Source organism: Haemaphysalis longicornis, unplaced genomic scaffold (assembly GCF_048455015.1).
Source record: "Haemaphysalis longicornis isolate Haplotype H1 unplaced genomic scaffold, Haemaphysalis longicornis Haplotype H1 scaffold_1, whole genome shotgun sequence".
NCBI classification, from domain to species: Eukaryota; Metazoa; Arthropoda; class Arachnida; order Ixodida; family Ixodidae; genus Haemaphysalis; species Haemaphysalis longicornis.
The window spans coordinates 215161352-215181992 of NW_027526203.1; the positions used below are offsets into that span (position 1 = coordinate 215161352).

The 20641-nt window shown below is 47.0% G+C and overlaps 1 protein-coding gene across 1 annotated transcript in view; it reads right to left on the reverse strand.

Moving 5' to 3' along the window:
• Positions 1-20641, reverse strand: part of Megf8 (multiple EGF like domains 8) — a 286005-nt gene that overhangs the window by 9211 nt on the left and 256153 nt on the right. The window contains exons 35-36 of the mRNA XM_077673228.1: positions 15228-15366; positions 14667-14772 (exon numbers count right to left, since the gene is read on the reverse strand). Of these exons, the coding sequence (XP_077529354.1) occupies positions 14667-14772; positions 15228-15366 (245 nt within the window). The remainder of the gene's footprint in view (positions 1-14666; positions 14773-15227; positions 15367-20641) is intronic.

The window sequence follows — 20641 nt, forward strand, 5'->3', positions numbered from 1 at the left end:
AGTACAGGTCCGTTCTGAAGAAAGTAAAATAAAAAGAGGTCCATGCGGTAGAAATTCTGTATTAGACAACACCGTAAAGAATAGGTACAATCATTGCCTGCTATTTACAGCGTGCCTCATAGGGTGCATATTTTGTTGTCGCATTAAAACCGACGTTATTATTTTTAATGAGCACCTTATATTAGTTAAGAAAGTGTTGCAAATTTAAATTAAACTCCGCATTGAATTGAAAGATGGCTTCACTGCATGACCTCAATGTTCTGTAAAAAAGCGCCGTCAAGGCTTCAAAATGACCGATGACGCGCATAGTCGTCATGACCGATGGCGACCGTACTCTTAATCGGTTAATTTGGGGAACAAAATCTTATGACGGCTATCCTCGTCAACGGGAGCGAAAGGGTTAATGCGACAACAAAATATGCACCCTATGAGGCACGCTGTAAATAGCAGGCAATGATTGTACCTATTCTTTACGGTGTTGTCTAATACAGAATTTCTACCGCATGGACATCTTTTTATTTTACTTTCTTCAGAACGGACCTGGACTGACAAGCAGCAATAACTTGGGACAAACCCAACATTAAAGAAGAAATCTCGTAAGCGAGACTTTTTTTCGAACAACGGAGATGTTATGTCAATGTGCTTTCTATGTAGTACGTGGCAATTTTGTTGCCGGCTTACAATTAATTATATCGCAATGACATGCTATGCCAAACCGCAGCGGCCTAAAATTTTATACCGCCCTTTACAGCGCGCAACAAGGCACGTTTGCGGGCGCGCGCAGCTTCGTCCAGCTCATGAGCAGCGGATTCGGTCGCCGCTGATGCCTGCGAGCGCCAATGCAACCAGCGCCACTCTATAGCCCAGCGCTCCCTTTTGAAGACCGTCTCGCCGAGCATGACACGCCATCAGAGCGGCGATTAAACATATCAGATAGGGCGGCGGGGGCATTGCGAACACACTCTTTGACCGGCGCTCCATGGTTTCCGTCGGCGCCCATACGCGGCGCAGCGATGCAGTTCGGCCACCGCTCCCGTGCTCCGTTTACTTCTGCGCGGACCTGTACCTACGGCTGGACCGTACAGGTTTGACGAGCTTTTCTGATTGCATGCTGCAGCTATTTTGTGGATTCACATTGCAATTTATTCGTTCGTTCTTAATCAGGTTACGAACTTATGTAACATTAAATTATTCAGCCAGATTTCTGTCAGCCAGAGGAATTTGCCTGTGTACCCTGATAATAAAATGTGTTGCCATGTTTCATTGCTTTGTTCGAACTTGCACTGGTTCTGATAGAACTGGTACACTCTGGTAGAACTATCGGACTAATACAGTCTGATAGACCTACCAGACTAATACACACTGATAGACCTAATAGACTAATACAGACTAATAGACTAATACAGACTGATAGGACTAATAGGCTGATACAAACTGATAGACCTAATAGACTAATACAGACTGATAGGTCTATTAGTGGCAATAAGCATATACGTGTATTAGAATTTGTATCAGAATTTTTGCTAGGGGCCCTATCCGTAGCCTACCCAAGGCGACTTCCGTGTGTCTGTTGCGCGAGTCAGCTGTGTACCGTCCCAAGTGTGGCTTTATTACATGTAGTTTGTTGTCTGTCTGTTCGTCCCAGTGTGTTTGCCATGTTCTGCGCAGGTGTTGTCTTATGTGTGGCTTGAGGTCTGTGTAGGGTACCGTTGTAATGTCCACAGTGTTCCTGAGTGCAGCAGCACCGGCCCTCTCGTCTGCCAACTCGTTCCCAGCGATCCCTGCGTGTCCTGGGACCCAGCAGAGGACCAGCTGATGCTTTTGTGCATACACGGACATGATAGTGCTGAATACAAGATTAACTATGTGGTTCTTGGGGGGCTTGTGCGATGACAGTGCGCGAACAACACTCAAAGAATCTGTATAAATGATGGAATTGGGAATTTGAGTTTCAAGAATGTGTCGTACAATCAGTAAAATTCCATACGCTTCTGCTGAAAAAATTGATGTGTGCACGCTCATGGTTCTGGCTGCATTGAAATTAGGACCATGAGCAGCGCACGACACCATACTGTTGGTTTTAGAAGCGTCACTATAAAATTCTGCACATGTGTACTTAAACTGCAAAGACAGAAAGTGCTGCAGTATTGCAGCTCGTGGTACATGATTTTTGTCAAGTCTCATAAAAGAAAGGTCGCACGACACAGGGCGAACTTGCCAAGGCGGTAAACTGTTAAAAAAGGATGACCTGTACACATCTAAAAACGAAGCACTGAGATCCGAGGCTCGCTCTCTCACTCTAAGTGAGAAGGGCAGAGGAACGGATGGGCGATTTGCAAAGAGCAGAGATGTTGATGTGTCGTTAAAGACAGCATAAAAAGGGTGATTATTCAGTGATGAAATTTTAAAAGCATATAGCAAGTCCATGTACGTTCGTTGGTTGTCAAGGCTCCACTTATCACACTCGACATACAGACTCTCGACAGGGCTAGTGCGAAAAGCACCCGAGGCGAGACGAAGCACCAAGTGTAGCACTGGGTCGAGCATTCGCAACGCTGTCTTAGTCGCCGACCCATATACCACACTGCCATAGTCTAAACGAGACCCAACCAAAGCAGTGTAGAGCCGTAGTAGGAGTTCTTTGTCGGAACCATAAGATTGATGGGAGAGAACCTTAAGTATATTCATTGTTTTCAGACATTTATGTTTAAGTTCCTTGATGTGTGGAATGAATGTGAGTTTCTGGTCAAACACAACACCTAAGAACTTGTGCTCCTTGTTCACAGGAAGCGACACGCCATTAAGAGTAATGTCTGGGTCCATATGGACCCCGCGCTTCCTGGAGAACACAACGCAGGAGCTTTTTACAGGATTTAATTTAAAACCGTTCTTGTCTGCCCAGCCGGCAAGTTTCTTTACACCAAGCTGGACTTGACGTTCGCAGATTGACAGATTGCATGATTTATAGGATATCTGCACGTCATCTACATACATGGAATAAGAGATTGTAGGTGGCAGTGCCTTACCAAGAGAGTTCATTTTTACTATGAAGAGAGTGCAGCTCAACACGCCACCCTGTGGCACGCCATTTTCTTGCACGTAAACGTTTGAGAGTGCACAACCAACTCTTACTCGAAACGTTCTGTCTGACAAGTAACTAACAAGAGTGTTTAACATGTTACCCGATACACCGAATGACTTGAGGTCCCTAAGGATCCCATAACGCCAAGCGGTGTCGTATGCCTTTTCAAGGTCGAAGAAGACAGTTAAACAATACTGCTTATGCGCGAAGGCATCCTTGATGTACGAGTCAAGAGCTACCAGTTGATCGTTCGTCGATCGCCCCACCCTAAAGCCTGCCTGGCAGCTCTCGAGAAGACCGTTGTACTCGAGGAAGTACACGAGCCTGCGATTTACCATCTTCTCGAAGAGCTTGCACAGGCAGCTCGTCAGGGCTATAGGACGGTAGCTTGAGGGGGACGACGGGTCCTTTCCCTCCTTCAGGAAAGCTACAACTATAGCCTCCTTCCAAGAGTTTGGAATGTGCCCCGAAAGCCAGATCTTGTTATAGAGGTGTAAGAGTGTTAGAAGAGTGTCTGCGTGCAGGTGTTGTATCATTGTGTATGTGATGTTGTCTGGGCCTGGAGCTGAGGGTTTACACGTGCTCAGAGCAGCCCTCAGCTCATGTAGTGAAAACAGGGAGTTGTACGAAGTCTGTGATTTGTTGTTGTCGTGTAGGGACTTCTTTTCACAAGAGGCTTTATGTTTCAGGAAAGTGTTCGTGTAATGTGCTGAACTGGACACGTGTTGGAAGTGTTGTGCGAGTGTGTCAGCCTGGTCTTCCAGAGTGTCCCCTGTTGTACTGACCAGGGGTAGGCTGTGTGTCTGTTGTCCTTTGAGTTTGCGTATACGTGTCCATACTTTCCGTGTGTCTGTGTAGGAGTTTATTGATGTTATGAATGTACGCCAACTCTCTCGTTTTGCCTCACGGCGCACACGTTTTCCCATCGCCTTAGCCCTTTTGAACAAGAGGAGGTTTCCCGACGTGGGGTACCGACGAAGGATACCCCACGCCTTGTTCTGGGCCTCTCGCGCCCGCCTACAGTCCTCATTCCACCACGGCCTCCGCTGGTTGCGCGGGGCACCAGAGACGTGGGGAATGGACTTTTCGGCGGCGTCGAGGATGTGCGCCGTAAGGAGTTGGGTAGCTTCGTCAACGTGTAGGTGTCCTATGGATGTGTGGTGTAGTTTGGATGTCTCTGTAAATGTATTCCAGTTAGCTCGTGCTTCATTGAACCTATTATGGGAAGAGGAACTGCTTGGGCCTTTACCTATATATGTAAGTGAGGTGGGGAAGTGGTCACTGCCATATGGGTCAGTTCCCACACCCCACTCGAGATGAGGAAAGAGAACTGCGGAGCCAATCGCCAAGTCAAGACATGAGTATGTGTTGTGTCCTATGTTATGGTATGTAGGCTGTTTACTGTTGAAAAGGCATGCTCCTGAAGATGTAAGGAATTTCTCTATGAGGCGACCTCGGGCATCCGTGCGAGAAGAGCCCCAAAGAGTGTTGTGAGCATTAAGGTCGCCTGTCAGGATGTATGGTTCGGGCAGCTGGTCAACCAGCGCCTCGAAGTCGGAGCTCGTAAGTGAAACATCAGGAGGGATGTATATGGAGCATACCGTTATCAACCTGTTAAATATTATTAAGCGTATTGCTACAGCCTCAAGGATAGTGTTCAAGGTGACAGGGTGGCATGCTAACGATTTCCGGACGATTATGGCCACACCGCCAGAAGAGTGTGTGCAGCCATCCCTGTCTTTCCTGTATACCAGGTAACTATTCAAGAAATTTGTGTGTTTAGAATTCAAATGTGTTTCCTGAACACACATAACACTTGGCTGATTGGTATGCAGAATCTCATACACGTCGTCAAGATTATTCAGAAGGCCTCTGCAGTTCCATTGTACTATGTTCTCTCTTCCCATTATGAAGTGTTCGGAGCTACTGGACTGTGTTGTTTATGTGTCGTCTTTCGGGGCTGTGACTCTCGTCTTTTTTGGCTTGTCGGGAGGCTTTGGCGTCGGGACGCGTTCCTTGCGGTGCACCGCAGACAAGAACGGACCGACGTCCATTTCATCCTCGGATGTCCTCGGAGCGCCTGAGGGATCAGGCTCCTTGGACCGCGAACCCTTTGGGGCGCGCTTTTCCTTGCCCGCAACCACCGAGGGGTTCAGGAACGCCGCGGATGGCACAGGCGGTGCGGTGGGGGTGGGAGCTGCCGCTGGCTCCCCCAAGTCCATCTCCTCTGCGCCCTCGCCTGTGGCTTGGGACGCTGGAGTGGAAGTGGAGGATGCAGCATCGCTTCCACCAGACGTGGTTGCCCCCACAGCCGCTGCTGGCTCAGCGAGCGGTGCGGAGGCGGGTTGGGCTGCCCGAGGCAACCCAGGGGGGGGCGGGGCAGGGACCAGGTCAGACTCGCTGAACTGGGTCCCTGTGGACACCAGACGCCGCTCCGCCCCCCGGCGAGCCGCGTCGGCGTACCTCCCCAGAGGGAAAGAGGCGAACCTCTTTCGCGCCTCTGGAAAGGTGATGTTCTCAGTGACCTTTACATTTATGATTTGTTTTTCTTGCTTAAATTTCTCACAAGTGCGAGACCAAGCTGCGTGGGGCCCCTGGCAGTTGGCACAGGTGAAACTCTGGGTGTTGCAGTTTTCGGACGGGTGGTCATGTTGGCCGCATTTCGCACAGGTAAGGCGGCCGCGGCAGGAGTTGGTGCCATGCCCAAACCGTTGGCACTTAAAACAGCGCCGCGGGTTAGGGATGTAAGGCCGGACCGGACATCGAACAAAACCTGCGTTGATGTATTCTGGAAGGCTCGACCTGTCGAAAGTTAAGATAAGATGCTTTGTAGGTATTTGTTTGTCCTCTCTACGTATGTTTATGCGCCTGACTGCTGTTACGCCCTGACCTCGAAGGCCCTCCAGCAGGTCGGCTTCAGTTTCGTTTAGTAGATCGGGATCGGAGATCACGCCCTGGGAGCTGTTTAAGCTGCGGTGGGGCGTGACCCTGATGTCAAGATCACCGATTCGGGTCTGGCTCAAGAGTTTTTCTGCCTGCTGCTGCTTGGTCACTTCGACCAGCAATTGCCCAGTTCTTTGTTTCTTGGCTTTGTACGCCTCACCAATTATACTCGTCAGGAACTTCGATAACAAGAAGACAGACAATGAAGCGACAGATCTTTCTGTGTCAGTTGACTCAACTACAAGAAAACGGGAATAGTTGTTTACAGTTGTTGGAAAGACAGTTGTTGAAAGAGGTGGAAATGGAACTTCGGTGCGGCCCCTTTTCGGGGGCCGATCACGTCTGGGGGGGGGTTTTGAAAATGCCATATGACACATTGAAAAGCAGGGAGACGGGGGTACTTTCTTCTTTGACCTTACCCTGGTAGTCAAAGAGGTCCCGGAGCTCCCTGCCTGGTAGACAGGCAGGGAGCCCATCGGCCGGAGCTCGACCAAGGCTCCGACGGCCATCACTGCTTCTAACCCTTCACCTATAAACACATTGCCACGGTTGGATCCAGCGTATGTTTGGGGGCTCGGGGTCCGCGGTATCGCCAATACCGTCACCAAGATTACTCAAGGTGCCCCGTGCGGGGTCAAGCAACAATGTGGATTCGTCATATTTTAGTTCTGATGAAGATGCTCCCATTCAACGGCCTCAGACTTCGACAGGTGCTGACACGTAAGGTTCGTTTTTGATTTCGCACTGTATTTATGAATAAAACCTGCTTCCTGTCTGACGACTGCTGTCTTACTTTCATGAGTAGGGTCTGGACAGTGTGTGGCGGGGATATTTTTCCAAATGCACCGTGTCGTATTGCGTTATCACCTTCAAGATAGCCTGGTGCTCATGTCGGAGTAGCGCTGCTGAGTACCGCGTGCCGCTTCTCAAGAACGCTACATTTTTTTGCTTGCTTTTCATCACTGCAGTGATAATCATTTTGTGTCAGAACACAAACAGGTTGCCTGGACGCATATTTTAGAGGGACTGACTTACTCTCGAGTTGCTTTGCGGAGTGGCACAGCCGTCAGGCCCACTAGGTTGGTGGGCCCGCAAAAATACAAAACTTGGTGTACAGCGTTGATGAATACATATATTGAATTATAGCTTAGGAACGTAGAAACAACTTGCATATCTTAGAATTCGTAAAATAAGTTTTAGGCTCAGTAAAATTGCCTATATGTACTTTGTGTATACTTTTTTGTGCATTTTTTTTCTGTTTATTTGACAAATAAAACTGTCATTAATTAAACCTTTCACAAAACTGCTGTTATGTGTTTGAAAGAGCAATCTATAAGCTACAATTTCATGCACAGCAATGATAAATGTGTCGAGTAGCTCAAGAGAAAAAAAAAAATGTTTTGTGGAAGCACTCAAAATCGGCTATTTTTCCGCGGTCACAAAAGAGTTAATGGCCTAGCTCCCAGTATTCAATGATGCACCCGTCCTAACCTTGTTGCTTCAAAAAAATTTGAGACAGCTCGGTGGGAAACTAGAGGGCACTGATCCTAGTCTGATCAGTCAACCCTGTTCAGTGACTTTGTCCAGGTGGCCACGACATTAAACACACAGCGCAGCTAGAAAGACATAGGTAAATAACGAGCAGCACATCAGAAGACAAGTTCCTTCCATTTATCACTCCACTTCTGAAATTGTGATGTAAATTTGAGTTTTCTGAGGAAAAGAAAGAAATCTATTAAATCTAGACAACATAGCTCTTTACAACTTGTAAATTTCAGAGTAAATATTTCAGACTACAGCACCCGCAATCAAGAGCTTTGGCATATTCCGTTCTGCCGTACTGATTACAGTCGTCAAATGCTACGTCTTACAGTTCCACACCTTTTAAATAAGTTGAGATCCCAAAATATAGACATAGAAAGCAGTAATTTTTGTGTTATTAGGCAGTCATTCCTATTGTAAACACTGCATGAGATCGCGGGTTCAATTCCCGGCCGCGGCGGCTGCTTTTCAGATGGAGGCGAAAAGCAAAAACGCCCGTGTGTACGAGATTTCGGCGCACGTTAAAGATCCCTAGGTGGTAAAAATTAATCCGGAGCCCTTCACTACGGCGCTCCTCATCACCTGCGTTGCGTCGGCACGTTAAAACGTACAATCAATCAATCATCAATCAATTATTGTAAACACTGTTCCCGCCTTTGTTTCTTTTTTTGAAGTACATGATTTTACATTTTACTGCAGGTAGTATCGTGCTGTAAACAACCTGCAAACTGATGTATATTCTTGCGTATGCTAACGTAATGATGTATAAAGCTTTGAGACCATGCTGCATTAACACCTGATGTTTTGCCTGTATAGTTCTGATTTACAAACACGTTTTCTCTGTTGTTGTATTTTGTTTGCTGTATTTATGTTGATTTTTATCCTTTTGTGTTTGGGTCACTACAGTCATTTGAACACTTGATTATACACAATTGATTTAACATGATTCGATCTATGATCAGAAACTATGTACTGAGAGGGGTATGATTTTTGTAATTTCATAAGCCATTGCTTTGTAATCAAAAAGTACTGTTTGCCGATGTTGCATGCCATGTACTGGGGGCTTGGGCTTTCCTCAAGTGAAGCAGTTCGCTTTTCACCGGGGCGTACCACATCGTAAGAATAAAAACATAATGAAAAAAGCAGGTTGTTTTGAGCCACTTCACTATATACAGTTGAGTCCACTTATGACGACACTGTGTATAACAATACAGTTAAACCTCGATATAACGAAGTCGTACTTGCGGACGAAAATTTCGTTAAATCGAGAATTTTGTAAAATCGAGGTTCCGATTTTACGGTTAATTTAACCAGTTATTGAGGTTGCAAAACCTTGCCCACCGCTCAGAAACAACTGCTATGTAGTTACCTCTCCACTTAAACCGAAATTTGTACTAAAACTGGTTGCGAAAATTGTGTGAATTAAGAGCTTCAACACTTAGGCAATAGAATTCAGATAGCCGACAGTAGTTCGTGTTGTCGTAAAACCGGTGCTTGTTCCGCAACGCCTCATTAAATATGATAGCAGACTAGGTTTCCACTTTTTCTTTTTTTTCATTTCGGTCACTACTAAACGCCGCTGTTAGTCAATTGAACCCGCGCCCATACCCCGTGAACTTCACCCCGGCGATGTGCTGGTTCGAAGTTATGCCTCTTTTCGTCCGTTGTTCAGTGGTAGGCTTAGGCGCGGGGTTGAGGGGTGCGGCGGGCCAACAGCGGGAGGGTGCTATAAAGCTTTCGAAATACGTTTTTCATGCACAAAGGCTCTGCAGTATGGGCGCGTGATGCAACCACGACACTCGCGATAAAGCCATGATTGAGAGTTGAGCGGAGTACACACGGACCGCTTCACTTTGTGGAGCAGCGCTTACGTGCTCCCGCTAAAGCGGAAAGCTTACATTAAAGGGACCCTGCAACTCTTTGAGCAGTGCAAGTAAACCTGCGCGACGTTTAGATTACACTGCCAGGAATACCTGAGCCAAATATTACACGTGCACGTGAAGCGATGAGCGCGCAAATCGATGTGAAAGACGCGGAAAAACCAACCGCTCTCTCTTCAGTTGTCCTCATTATGCAACCCCTGGCATGGCCTAAGGGACGTCACATAGGCCATGGCTGCCCGATCGGCTGTCACTGGTCAACTTCGCGGCTAGATTCTTCCATTTCCGTCGTCGTCATCGCTGTGTACGAACCTCTTCTATGCCTGAACCTGTAGGCACAGTTTTGCCGTTTATTTTGTGTTTTGAGTGCGCGGAGTTTGATTGATGAGCTCAATACTTCCCTTTCAACGGGACCACTCGACTACAAACGTTTATTGCTTCAAAAACGCCCTACCAGCCCGAGCGCGCACTAGCGAGCAGGCACCCATGCCTGCTTTTTTGTGGCACCAGACCGGAAATAGGCCCCTCCGCGTTGCGGAGAAAAGGAGAAAACTACCCGGCATGTGATATATCGAAGGCCACCGAAGAGAACGCCGCGAGCCGCCCCCCTCTCCGGGAGAGAGCGCGCAGCTTTCGTCGCGCTGTCCGCGGTCGAGTTGAGAGGGAACGATTATGCGCGATTTCTCATCGCGTGTAGTTTAGTTAATTGTGAACGGATTTTCATAATTCTTGCGGGAGGAGATTTCTGGGACAATAGACTTCATCCCAAAATACATTACCAATAGTCGATGGCAAGTGTTGCAGGGTCCCTTTAAGGGGGGACGTGGCTTTCAAAATCAACTTTTTTATTTCTTTGTGGATTTTGATGAAAATTGGCACAGAAACTGGAAATGCTTCTGTGATAACATCATAAAAATTTCAAGGTAATATTTTGATTACTTTTTTATTTATTAAATTTTCTTTTTGTTTCGCTTGTACCGAGCTTGAGCAACTTATAAAACATGATAGAAAACTTGTTCGGAGTGCTTTGCATTCCCAAATGAATGGACGAGGTCGTGACAGTTTTAGAACTTTTTTTACAACACAATGTTTTTTAGTTTTCATTTTTTTAGAGGTTAATGTGCAACAGGCATGTCGACTGTGAACGACTATTTGAATAAAAAAATCACAAAAAACAAATCTGAAAAACCAAGAGTGTCACGACCTGAACTGTCCATCAAGGAATGTAACGCAAGAAACGGAACCAAAATAGACCCAGCTGCCACGAAGAAATCCCTGGAACAAGCAACACAGGTGGCAAAAAAAACTGTTTTGAGAAAACGGCTTTCGAAGTTGCAACATAGGTTTCACTTATCAAAAGTCGTCACGGTTGTAGCCTTTCTTGTCCTTTTGAACATGGGGCTTCTGGAAGGCCTTGCCTTGAAATTAGTGCCTTTTACAGCCTTTCTCTTTCCACAAAACATCATTTTCAGCTCCTCTGTGAAGAGTACATAGCCCAGTTAGCAGACCAAACTGAGGGGGAGATGGCTTTCAATGGGCTTTCAACGAAAGTAGGTTAGCTGGTTGGCTGTATCGCACTGGACAACTTCCCTTTGCAGTGTTGTCCCCATGACAATAAGTAAAGCATTTTTTTAACTTAAGTTTGAAAATTTCTGGCTTCTTTTACGTTTTATTACTTTGCCTAGTGCAGCAACTGAGTACTCATACGTGTTCATTGCCAAAAGTTTGCATACCACAAGGATGCAAATGAGCGACTTTGAAGTTTGGTATAATATTGTGCATAACTCCAACTTTGATGGAAGGTTTTTTTTTTTCACAACTTTTGACGTTCAAGGCATCTAATATTTCTCGCAGCACAGTCAGTATGCCATAAGCCATAGATTACATATGCATTGGTATCAATAATTTACTTTAAAAAATCACTGTTAAATGCTGTGACAGTAAGGTAAATTTTTAACGCAGAGAACATATTTTTATTCCTATATTCCCATTTCAAACCTGTTTGCATGATTATTAGAAGTGCACGGGCAATGTTGCGCAAGAAAGGCGATATGGTTCGCGCGCATCGCAGCTCGCGCTTACCGCGACATATCGTACTTTGATTATCCTTGATATGGCTTGTCAGGTCGCTTTTAAGATTAAATCTAACGTTGCAGGCATTAATTACAACTACTGGCGTTCAATAGTAACCGGTTGCGCAGTCATGTGATGTTCCAATGCGCGTCGGCTATGCCGTGCGCGCCGCAACGTTTGACGCGTCGACCGTTTCTTTCCCAAGGCTAGCGAGCCCACAATCAAAACACAGCAATAACTAAGCGTGTAAACATCGCAAATCCGACTAAAAGTTCACTTCACGAACCGCTATCGCAAGCGCGCACACCGCGTCACCCTCCGGGGTCTGGCGACGGTAGAGTCACGCACACCACGAAGCGTTCGATGACCTCCGCCTTTCGAGCCGCACAACTTCCCGTAATCTGGCTCGTGATCTGAGGCCTTCCCATCACGATAATGTCCGTGTTTAATACCACAGACTGAACAGAAACTTGGCCGAGCGAAGCAGCGAAAATGAACTCAAACCGCCCATGCTACGCAGTTCAGGCGGCCGCCATCTTGCATTGCGCCGCGACGCACCCAATCAGGAGGGTCGTCTTAGTCCGCCCCGACCAGAGGACGAATAGCGCTTCAGCATCTATTTGTAGCTTCGTTTGTGCGTCGTTTCTTTTCTGCCGTTCGTGCGTTTGTGATTGAACGAAGATAAAAGAGACGAGCGGAACCGGAAAGACCAACGCTCGGCCGATCTAACGATATCAAAATGGCCGCGCCCGGTGGCACCGTTGCGGAGATACAGCGCTCAGAAAATTGCCGTTTTTTCGCCCTTTCGCACTGATAGTTTGTCACCGCGCCTGGCAAAACTATTTTTTTATGCCACTTTGAGACGCTTTTCAGCGGAAAAACTTTGCAGACGCACAGAATAGGAAACATAGAAGCCGAATATGTGGCTTTCAAAAAAACGTTTTTGTCATTTTTCTGAAGTTGAAAGCCGCGTCCCCCCTTAAATATCTTCTGGCCAAATTTGATTAGGCAATTACTTTTATGCACGCTGAGCCCTAAAGAAACCGATTTCTCCACATCGCAGCTGTCTAATGAACACGTTTTGACCACGTTCGGAAAGCAATTTATTGCCACCAGCACGTGATGTTCAATCCGTAGTGAAGAAGTCCGTAAGCAGTGCTTGGTGTTTCTTGACCAGGGTGGGCTTTACGTGACGTTCGTATGCTGACAGCGCTAACAAGGCTTGCTTTTCAACATTCACATGCGCCTGCGTGCCCCCGCAGAACGTCGATGGCATCCATCACTTCAATGGCCTTCGGTTTTACAGACACTTCCTCAGGCTCTTGTTCAGAACACTTTTCTTTCCCTTGGACTGGACTGGACTGGAAAGGACTTTATTGAAACAAACCCTGCAGTAGGCAGGAAGGAGCCGAGTTACGGCTCCGCCTCGACGTGGCCTGGCGTCGCGCCTTCTTCTGCGACCCTACTCGTCACAAGCCCGTTTTACGGAGCCCGTGCCTTTCGAGCGCGGCAAAGACCTGCTGGATGGCCCATGACTGGTCTGTCTTGCTTGTAGATTCGATGGCTCTCTGGAGTTCCTCCGGATACTCTTCGAGGAGTGCTCATGCTGCTTTATAAGACTCATCTAATGATGGACGAACAAAATATTAATGTGGTTATCAGCGAGCACAACCTAGAGCAGCAGCACCGCCAGCAAGGACGCGTAGAAAAAGGCACTTGAAGTAGGCTTCGGCCTTCGGCAGCATAAGCGTAGGCAACGATCGAGACGTCAAAATGGTGGCCGCACTATTAAACCGTCCATTTTTTTTTTTTTTAGCGGTTTCTGAGCAGCTTCTTTTATCGCTTTTAATTGTTGTCAACTGCATAATTCACCGCATTTCTTTCATTTTAGCCTTTTAAGAGTTAATGTGAGTACCGCATGTTTTCAATGTAGGCTCTGAGAGGCAAAATAAAATGTGCCTCAACCGGAATTTCGTTCTTCCTTTCTCGCCATGACTTCATTATATCGAAAGCGCCGCACGAAATTACTTCGTAAAATCGAGATAAAAATACATGGATGTAGTAAAATTTTGATAGAAAACTTGAAAAAATTCGCCACATCGCGGATTTCGTTAAATCAACGTTCGTTATATCGAGGTTCAACTGTATATCGGATTTAACGATGAAGACCTATGGCAGCATCCACTTTGATATGCATTGTATGGTAAAATAAACCGCTTATTACAATGCTCCAGTGCTACAATATTGGACATACCGATTGAATCCGGCTACAGCGAGCATGCAAAATTCAAGCTGCTGCTGGCTCTCCGCACCGACAGCATGCACTGCGAGCCGTGATGCCCCTTGCATCCCTTCCACCCCTCAGAAAACAGGTCGACCGCACCGCTTATGAGGAAGTGGGAGAGGGGAAGAGCACTTTTCCTTCTAAACCTCCTCCCGGCATCACTGCTTTGGCATCATCCCCGCACCCGCTTGCAATCTCCCGTCACCGGTGCCGGCACCACTCGCTCACACGTTCGCCTACGTTCACTTGTTGTGTCACGTGCACACCGCTTGAATTTGGCTGGGTGCCTCTTCAACTGCCTTTATTTTTCCGCGGAAGGGACGTTAGGCCCGATGTTTTGGAAACATCTGAGTGCTTCACTGAAGAGGCGATGGTTACGCAGATACATGCTGCGGACAGCGCTGACAGCGATGACTCTGATGATGCCGTTGCGCAGCCTACTCAAGTAGGGTCTTCACAGGAGACCCAACGCATGATACAGCCCCTCAGGGAATTCGTTTCTGCCAAGGACCTTTTGCTCAGTTAGGTGAAGCACTGATAGATGCTCTTTAAAAAGATGTGTGCCAGCTTCACGTGAAGCAAACAAAGCCCAACGACTATGCCATCTTTTCTGCAAATAAGTAGTAGTACGAACTTGCTTGCATGCGAATAAAATGTTTTGATCTCTGTGTTGTCTTTTTTTTGTGCAACCCGTTTATAACAATTATTGGTTATAAGTTAACAGTGGGTTTTCCTTGGCTCCTGGATATCGTTATAAGTGGACTAGACTGCATTTGTTTGACGTACAAAAAATAACAACAAAAAGCCTGTGTTATCGGGGCAATTTCTTTAATTGGAGAAAGAGCCTGTTGGGCTGACTCACCCTGCGTCTCTGGATCCAAGCAGTAGTCCTGCTCCAGACGCATGTGACGATAGCACTGGTGGCCATTTGTGGGAACACCTTGAAAGTTCTCCTTGCACTTGGAGCACTGTGACGTGAACAGAGATGCCATAAGTAAACAATCATACGGCAATATGGCACCACGAGATAAAAGCTAGCGTTCCCTTGATTAGACCCCCCAAAATAAAAAAGCTGCGCAGGGTGTATGGTGCATAAGCAACCTCTCAGGCTCAAAAAACGGGTCCTGTATTGCATTCCCCACACAGTTTTGAGTCGGGGCAATGCCTCTTCTGTCTGTAGCCTTCAGGCGCACAAAGGAAGCGAGAGAAGAATGCCCTTGCAGCCACGCTACACCAACGCTACACCATCAACTATGTCAAAACCGGCCGAAAGCATCTCAACTGCAAAAAAATATTTGCAAGAAATATCAACAAAGACCCTCACAGAGCCTGTAGCTTAATTAAAGTGCAAGTGACAGATGATTAGTTCAACACTGGCCACACAAGAAACGCTACAGAAACAAAATGGGCCAAGCCAGCAAACCTGGAGGTTCCAACAGGGGCTGGCATTGTTCTTTCCGGTCTTCTGGCTGCACTGGCGATCATTCTCCGTGTTGTTCTTGCAGTTGCAGCTTTCCCCTGTGCGCCGGTCACAGGTGTCCCCATGCCCATGGCACTCGCACCTGGATGCAGCAAACAGTGCTGCCTTAGCAATGCAATGCTGCCGCTTTCCAAACAAACAACTTTCAATACGTCAGATTTGACTGTCGAAGAGCCACGATCCCTCTTCAGAGTTAATTAAATCACACCTGCCTACATTATATTTCACAAGTACCCCAAAAGAGCTGCAAAATGCACGTCTCAAACATATTCAGTATATGTTGCATTGCGTTCTCCCAACCACAGACACGATTGGACACATTACACGCACCTGATGCTGACAGCAGCTTTTGCGAGACAGTATGGCAGTACTAACTGCTGGCTTACAGTAGGGCCTAAGCGAAGTTATATACAATTAACATCTTTGAAGTGCCGAGGTGCACTGCCTGACACGATAACGTAGAACAGGGGGAATTACACAGGAACAGACAAAGTGAGGCGAGGTGAGGTTGTGCCTCACCTCGCCTGTTCCTGTGTAATTCTTCCTGTTCCACGTTTTCGCGTCAGGCAGTGCACCTCGGCACTTCAAGATGCACTATGCTTGTTTTAGCTGCACAGCAGTCCGCCACATTGGAGTTGTCTTACACGACACCGGCCAATTGGTGTAAGCGACGTCGCTTTACGTGACCCTGCTTGTCGAGCATACCCCATGCTTCCCGAAACGATACCCGAACAAACACAAGCTAGGTGCAAATACGGTCAAAAGCAACGCAACGGTGGACAACGGTCTGCAGCTTCGTATGGTAGCACCATGTGGGAGGACTAATGGTAAGTTAGGCTGCAGAGCCTAATGACGGACTGGAAGTTCATTTGAATACCCGCCCTTGTGACTTCATGGCAGATATCACGAAAACACACGATTTGGCGGGAGCATCAAAATTGATGCTCCCGCCAATTGATTAATTTCTCAGTGAATACGGCATCGTTTGCTGCCGGACAAGCGCTGGGGGCACTATAAAACGCGAAATCTTTCGAACAAAGATAAATTGTATTTTGTCTGCATGGCCGCTTTAAGGATACATTTGCTGCTTCCTTGAAATCCCTTTTTGAGAGCAGTAATAGCCTCAGTGCACCTTTGTGCTGCTGTTTGAGTGCCTCCTATGCTGCGCTTTTCGCTAAAGTACATTTGCCAGATGGGAGATAGGACATTAGCCTTGACATGTAAGTTATCTTTTGGGTTACACGAGCTGCTTTGTGTTGAGCAATCGTGCCTGGCCTCAACTCGTGCAGTAACCTGTTATGGTACTTAAGCAACACCCCCAACAACACTGGTGCTGGTAAAGCTCAAACTATGAACTTCTCAAATCTACATAAAAATATATACCTACATATATCAGTGTGTGCCTAACCAATATGTATAGCACAGAAAAAATGTTTTGTTAGACCCCTCAAAATTAGTCAATTTCCCGCAGTAACGAAACAGTTAAGCAACACCCCCAACAACACTGGTGCTGGTAAAGCTCAAACATTGAACTTCTCAAATCTACATAAAAATATATACCTACATATATCCAGAAGCACTGCACATATATCCAAATAAATGAAGTCACTTGTGAGACAGAGAGGGAGAGAGTAATGTACCCCCCTTTAATAAACTATTCGCTACAAATGGCAAAATTTTTTTTGTTAAACTTTAATTGGTCAACAGCAAAATGTTTATCAAGCCAACAAAATTTAAATTGGAAGGTATTGCCTGGGTGAGCAACAGTACAGTGCACAATGCTGACAATACAGTTAAGCCTCGTAACGGAGTCCGTAAAATTCGTAATTTACTTTTTACTTCATTACATTAAAATTTCGCTACATTAAAATTCGTGGTTATAATGAAGTGTTCACTGCGTGAAGTGTTACCAGCAAACGAAAACACGACGCGCATACACGGCTGGCGCACTGTTTCTGTCGGAGCTTAATTGTCTACGTGGGCATCAGTGTGAACCTCATGGAGCGTTTTCTCCCTGCAAAAATGCGCCCCGCAAGCCACAGGCACATTGACGCAGCCGCGGAGACCACCCGCACAATGCGGGTAGCTACAGCGACCTCTTCTAACCGCTCGCTGAAAAGCAACTCTAGGGGTAACGAGAGGTGCATGTGAGAAAAAAAGCGGATAACGCAAGCGAAATTTTCACTGTAAAATGTCATACACGCTGCTTACGAAAGCTCCCATCAAATATCCTCCGCGGTGGTAAGCCGTCTCTGACGGGGCCAGCCGGCATCCCCAAGTGCTTCGAAGCTCCAATCATAGGGTGCGCGCCTCCCCATTGGCGAAACTGGTCAGGATCCTCGCACTTCCGTGCGCAGACCGAGTAGCTTTCTGGCCACAGCAGAAGCCGCCACCGGCGCGCAATCACGGATGCAGGCGTGAGAAAAATGCGTGCGCAATGCTCATAAAGATTCACAAATGCCTGCTGGAACGATGGAACCCATAAACATGAGCGAACTCGAACGAAGGGCAAAGCAGCGGCACGCTGTGGCGACGGCCCTGCCAGAGACGATTAGGCTAACCACCACGGAGGATATTTGATGGGCGCTTTTGTAAGCGGCGTGGATGACGTTTTTCAGTGAAAATTTCACCGCCGTTATCCACTTTTTTTCTCGCATGCCCCTCTCGTTTGCTCATCGAGTTGCGTTTCAGCGAGCGGTTAGAAGCGGTCGCTGGAGCTACCTGCATCGCATGGGTGGTCCCGGTGTCTGTGGCTTGCGGGGCGCGTTTTTGCGGGGAGAAAACAATCCATGCGGTTCACGCTGATGGCCCGAGTAGACAATTAAGCTCTGACAGAAACAGTGCGCCAGCCGTGTATGCGCGCCACACAGTTTGTAGGCAAAGAGCTCGCTAACAGATTCCGTGGCTCGCTGCATCCGCGACATTGGGCGGCCCGTGTCGTTGTTCACGTTTTATTGAGACCCCGTTTCGGCACTTGCGTCTTCCAAAATCTACTTCTACAACTAAAATTTCGTGCCTGAATCTCCATGAAACTTCGTTACACTGAAATTTGGGAAAAACGGGACTTCGTTACACAGAGGGTGAAAATACATGGTGTGCGTACACTTAAAGTTACAAAAAATTGCGTGGTTCATTACATTGAGGGTTTCGTTACATTGAAGTTCGTTACATCGAAGTTTATTGCCAAGACCACTAATATATAACATGGACTCACTGGAAGTGCACTGCACCTGCTGCTATTTCCGCTACAATATTGAACACCGTATGGCAGATCAAAGCCTTGCATAAAACAGGTGTAGAAACCCAAAATGTACTAAACAGGAGAAACATACGTGGTCCAGTGGATTTTAGGCCACACCGGTATCTGTGGAAATCAGCTAGCACTTGAGACTGTGCGAGATTTAGTTCTTAACTGCCCCACCTTTCTATCACCTGCTAGGACGATACTTGCACGTAACCAGAAGGGCACGAAAACCGCCAACCAGGAGCCGTGACCTTTGCTTGCTGGCACACAAGCATGCCAATGATGTGTAAACTTGGCAAAAGATGGCAGAGACACAACATAAGCGCACGAAAGTGGCCACAAACTTTGCAGCACAATTCTTGCTGTTGCTTGCCAAAAAGAGATAGTATGTTGCCCAGATGTCCTGGAATATGCCACCTCACAATTGTGAGAGTTTATTTAGCGTGTTCAAAACACATTAAAAAAAACCCAATAAAACAAAAAATACAACCATGCAGCAAGGTTATACAGTCGAATCCCGCTACAACGAAATTGACGGGACGTGCGAAAAATTTCGTTGAAGCGAAAATTCGTTGAGGCGAAATCTGCCGCAACACACCACGGAAAGGCCAGAAAAATAGCCCCGTATGCTTCCGCATCATTGGCAGCATAATACAATGTTTAGAAAAAGGAGTGACGCGCAATAACGTCATGTTTATTCGGATAACAAACATACCAATGGTTATCTGTTCTTTCACTGCACGCGAAGAACGCATTGCGGAGTGGGGTGAAGAAATGCAGGCGCAAAACGTATTGCTGTACAACAAGGCGTGTCCACCGAGCTGATTACTTGCAGATAGCTGCTAGGCCGTCCGAAGCCCCCCTCTCACTTGTAGCAGGAGCAGTGCCGTTATCTTATCATCTGACACGGCGGGGCAGCTACTGACCTTGGCAGGTTAGACGCGCGCGCTGGCATTTAACACAACTGCGCGCTCATGACTAAGATAGGATGACTTGGCTTCAAGACCAAACACGCAAACATGATTTTTGCTCTTGGCTATGAACAATGGTAGAAGGAAAACGGCAAGGACAGCTGCTCGCAACGCATACATGACGGCGCCGCGCCAGCAGCGGAGCGCATTTGTGCGATTTCAACTGGATACGGATTGGCTGTAGCTCCGGCTTGGCGAACCGGGCCTGCGCCTCATGTAAAGACGGCCAGCCACATCGTTATCACCATCAAACAATGGCGTCCGCCTATGAGTTTTTTTTTTTGTGGCGGTGTGGCCGCACCGCGCATGTTTTCGGTGAAACTAAGCGTCCTGAATGTATAAAAAGTTACAGATAGCTGGCGCTATGCTAATTTTATTGTAAAATAATTGTTCAAACCCAGCCCAAATCATCGAATATTTCGTTGAAGCGAAAGCAAGCCTGACAAATGGTTCGTTGTGGCGAGGACTTTGTTGCATGGACTTCTATGGCTGGCTGACGGGGAATTGGAAATATTTCGTTGAAGCGGAAATTTCGTTGAAGCGGCGTTCGTTGTAGCGGGGTTCGACTGTAGCTGTACCACAAATACCGTATTTGCACGAATATAACGCGACCACGAATATAACGCGAGGGTAGATTTTGATGGCATAAATAAGAAAAAAAATATTATTACTATTATAACGCGAACTCTTGAGAACACAAAAAAGTGAAAAGAGACCGAAAGTTGACATATGTTTTTCGTTTTTATTCTACTTATCGTCGCTGCTGATCTCCTTGTCACTGTCCGTGAAGATGGTGTCGTCGTTCGTGCCATCAATGTTTTTGGAGATGCAACACTTGAGGAAGGCGCCCGACACAATTGAGCGCGGCATAGCCTCCCATGCGTTCGCGATCAACTGGGCGACTTGTGAGATCGACACCCGCTTGACGCGACCCGTCGGTGTGAGTGCCTTGTTATTCTCGGCCAGCCACTCCTCGTACTCTCTTCGCACGCGATCCTTGAAGGGTTTGTTGATGCAAACATCGAGAGGCTGCAGTTGAAGTCATGTCCCCGGGAATCACCACGAGGTCGCTCTTGGCCTCCCTGATGGCGTTCTTGACTTCGTCAGTCAAATGTCCCCTGAAAGCGTCCAGCACGAGCATG